The 4,591-nt window shown below is 34.4% G+C and overlaps 1 protein-coding gene across 1 annotated transcript; it reads left to right on the top strand.

The window, feature by feature from the left end:
• Positions 1–815: 815 nt before the first annotated feature.
• Positions 816–1,775, top strand: LOC128101456 (olfactory receptor 8K3-like). Its single transcript, XM_052724570.1, has one exon. It carries the CDS (start codon positions 816–818, stop codon positions 1,773–1,775), a length of 960 nt encoding a protein of 319 aa, XP_052580530.1.
• The last annotated feature ends 2,816 nt before the right edge of the window (positions 1,776–4,591 follow it).

Genomic DNA, 4,591 nt, shown 5'->3' with positions numbered 1-4,591 from the left:
CTAAGCTGCCTTGTCATAGGCCAAAATAGCATTATTTATTAGACAATGGAAGCAGCACATATTCACAATATACAGAAAGATATTCCACAGCAATGTGGCCCACACTGATCTCAAATAAACAATCACTTTTAGTCACCTTTTCATGTCCTGAAGTTACAGGAGTGGGTGTCCTCTCCAGCTGAATGTTGAGTGTTATTATGACTTTTATAAATATTTGCCTTATATTTCAATAGCTGTCATATCTGCCACACAGCTATCATAAATCTATCTATATACTCTATCTATATAAATCTTCTATCTACTATCTAACAAGGATTTATCTCTATATGTATATAGAATTTATCATGTTTCATAGCATTAAGGAAATATTCTTATGTGTTATTATTGAGAAAAGGATATTTGATATGTGAGATGTATTGTCCTCAACTTAATTGTCATCAGTCCTATAGTAGCAAAAGAAGCTTATCTTCAAATTACAAATAAGAAATATATATGCAATGTAAAAATGTTTGTTGAATGAAATTAAGCTCAAATAAAGTAGCCAGTCTATTTTTGCATGTCTAACTCTATGGTACATATCGTTATTTAAGAACAATGAGTTTATACTCACATGTCACAAATTTTTAAAATGTGAATTCTATGTTAATTATACTAGTATATAATTAACATATAATTATAAATTATATATTATTTAAAATGTTAAAATTATGTTAATTATACTAATGTTGCATACTAAATATCTGCCAGTTGGTATTACAGGATAGCTATTGTTGATGTTGCTGTCTCTACTCTGAACAGGTTTACGATAAGGCAGGATGGGGAAAGACAACCTTACTGTGGTGACTGAATTCATTCTGATGGGCGTCACAGACCACACTGAGCTTCAGGCCCCATTGTTTGGACTCTTCCTCATCATCTATCTAATCTCACTGATGGGCAACTTGGGCATGATCATCCTCACCACAGTGGACGCCAGGCTGCAAACACCCATGTACTTCTTTCTCAAACATCTGGCTATCACAGATCTTGGTTATTCTACATCTGTGGGACCCAAAATGTTAGTGAATTTTGTTGTGGATGAAAATACAATATCATTTAACCTTTGTGCTACACAGCTTGCTTTCTTTCTTGTGTTCATTGTTAGTGAGCTTTTCATTTTGTCTGCAATGTCCTATGACCGCTATGTGGCCATCTGTAAGCCTCTGCTTTATACTGTCATCATGTCACAAAGGGTATGTTGGGTACTAGTGGCGATTCCTTATCTCTATTGCACATTTGTTTCTCTTCTGGTCACAATTAAGATTTTCACTTTGTCTTTCTGTGGTTACAATGTCATCAGACATTTCTATTGTGACAGTCTCCCCTTGTTATCTCTGCTGTGCTCAGATACACATGAAGTTGAACTGATAATTCTAATTTTAGCAGCCTTTGATTTGATTTCCTCTCTTATGATCGTCCTTGTTTCTTACCTGCTAATCCTCATAGCTATTCTGAGGATGAACTCTGCTGAGGGCAGGCGGAAGGCTTTCTCCACCTGTGGGTCACACCTGACAGTGGTCATTGTCTTCTATGGGACTTTGATATTTATGTATGTGCAGCCCAATTCTAGCCACTCCTTTGACACAGATAAAGTGGCATCCATATTCTATACCCTGGTTATCCCTATGTTGAATCCCTTGATCTATAGCTTGAGGAACAAAGATGTAAAATATGCCCTGCAAAGAACATTGAATAATTTGTGCAAATTATTTTCTTTAGGTTTTCATAAAATATAAATTTTCCCAATTAAATATATTCAGAAAACATTAAAAACGTAATTGTTTCAATATGAATTTGTACAATGTATTATTTTTATATTACTTTAACTATTATGAATTGTAATGATATATTGTATGCCTTAATAAACTTTGCCTGAACATCAGAGAACAGAACAAGCCACTAGATTAAACATAGAGGCCAGACAGTTGTGGCACACTCCTTTAATCCTAGCACTTGGAGGCAGAGATCCATCTGGATCTCTGTGAGTTCAAAACCACCCTGAACTACATGAGATTGACTTAGTCTAGGAGAGAAAACAGAGCCAGGCAGTGGTGGCACACACCTTTAATTCCAGTACTGAGAAGTACACAAGCTTTTAATCCCAGGAAGTGATAACTGGGCAGAGAAAGATATGTAAGGCGGGAGGAGACAGGAACTAAAGACTTTTCAGCAGAAGTATCCCTTTCAGCTAGAGACCTCTCAGCTGAGGCTTTTTCAGGCTGAGGAGTTGATGAGGTAAAAGGTGGTGGCTATGTGTGACTTGTTCCTTTGTCTCTATGATCTTTCAGCATTTACACCAATATTTGGCATCACGATTTTTTTTTATTAAAAGACCTTTCAGAATTTGTGTTACAATGAATAGATTAATAATAAAAACAAAATTTGAAAAAGTAAATAAATCTTTTTGGCAATAAGTTTATTTTATACAAAAATAGAGAGAATACACTCTAGACACCACTCACCTAATCACATGCACACACACACACACACACACACACACACACACACACACACAAACAAACAAACACACTCATGAGCAATAAGGAGAGTGACATGAAGAGGCAACATCAGAAATAATGAGAATTTCAAAAAGAAAATTACTAAGTTTCTTGTATGTTTATCACTTCCTGGGAGAGAGCCCAAAGTATCTGTCCCTGGCATGTTCACTTTGTCTAGTAATTGCTTTCTCTCAGACTTAACACTTTTTTCAATATAGTGTTATTCATTTATACCACATATTGTTTGTTCACATGAAGTAGAATTCTCATTACTTTCCTGAAAAATGACTATCCCAAACACTGTTATTACATTCATTCTTTGTCAATATTTTCATTTCAACATATAATTCTGCTACCTATAACTCAGTAATGTAAATATCCCTACTGTACCATGATCTTGTCTTACTTAATCAATTTTCTTGACAATCATTGACCTATCATTTAAGATTAGTACTCTTAAGCCCTTCATGAATGTGCTGAAGAGTGTACTTCCTGCTGCTGTCCTTGCTTATTAACTGTCTGCCCAGTATTATAGATTTTTAAAATTATCTACAGAGATATGATAACCCCTAGGCAAAGAATACATGTTTATATCTTTCTGTATGAATACTGCATTGAAATATTTTTGTATCTTTTCAGTATGGTTATTGCCTCATTATTAGCCAATATGGAAATACATTGTCATAAATTCTCATTGGTTGATCATATCAATGTATTGTTCATTTCATGAGAAGCAAGTCAAATGATAGTATATATTTTGTTTATTTTTCTTTTGGTCTATACAAATACTCTTCAATGGGGTTAGACCATCAAAGTTACAGTGAGTCTGGTATATAAGGATTTGCTTGTGTTTTACCCATTCATGTTCAGTGCCATTCTCCACATTATCAAGTGGAAGTATGGCTACTTTTTTTCATAAAAAAACATTGTGTTTTATTTTTGAGAACTTGCTACCAAGTTTTTTTTTTTAGAAATATCAAGTTATGTTAGTTCTTCAAGCTAAAAAGAAGTGACCCAATAAATTATTTCAAAACTGTGTAATGACACAAAGAACAGCAGCAATAGCAGAAATAATAAAAGGGGTACTATAGGGCCTGGAAAATTTGATAATTCATTATTTCAGTGACCTTAAAAACTATTTCTGAGACAATACTCCATGCTATAACTCAGATAAGCATAAAACTCAATGTAATGCCAATTGGTATAGAATGGGTAGCAATTCTCCTCCTTTCATGTTTCAAGTACTCTCATTAAATACCTTAGCTGTCACACCAGGTATGATTTCTTATAAAGCCGTCCGAGCATTGTTTCTTCATTTGCCTTCATTAGAAATAATTTTAGGATCTGAAGACATAGCACAGCAGTTAAGAGCACTTACTGCTTGTGCATAGGACCTAAGTTCAGTTTCCAGCATTTACATCAAAGAATCACAGCTGTCTGTAACTGCAATTCCAGGGCTTCTGTCCACTATGAGAAGCTGAATACATCTAGTGCACAGAAACTCATGTAGTCACACACACATACACATAAAAAATAAATAATTATTTTAAAATTCTATATACATTCAATAAAAGTTTAAAGAGTCATTGCACTGAAAAAATGCAAAATATTTGAGAGTCATTTCATTGCAAAAAAATGAAAAATACTCAAAGTGCATCACCCCATATAGTTGAATTGGTGCAATTAAACATTGTCTTTAAGGTAGTCAAACTACCTAGGACTTCCAGGTAACATTATTGAGTAGCATATATCAGATGGACCTGGGAAAGTGTTAGCAGAAATTAGCATTAAGTAGTTTAAAATGTACCAAGGAGGAGGAGGGGAAAAAGAAGAAGAAAGAAGAAGGAGGAAGAGAAGAGGAAGAAGAAGAGGAGAAGGAGGAGGAGGAGGAGGAGAAGAGGAAGAAGAAGAAGAAGAAGAAGAAGAAGAAGAAGAAGAAGAAGAAGAAGAAGAAGAAGAAGAAGAAGAAGAAGAAGAAGAAGAAATAGAAGAAGAAAAGAAGAAAAATGGTAGAATTTTTTGATTATTGATTTCTGTATTTTCAGGGTTAGCCA

The sequence above is a fragment of the Peromyscus californicus genome, unplaced genomic scaffold (assembly GCF_007827085.1).
Source record: "Peromyscus californicus insignis strain IS unplaced genomic scaffold, ASM782708v3 Scaffold_7__1_contigs__length_154581171, whole genome shotgun sequence".
Taxonomy (NCBI): Eukaryota; Metazoa; Chordata; class Mammalia; order Rodentia; family Cricetidae; genus Peromyscus; species Peromyscus californicus.
Note: the sequence above shows the minus strand (reverse complement) of the source record. Positions and strands in the feature narration are given on the sequence as shown.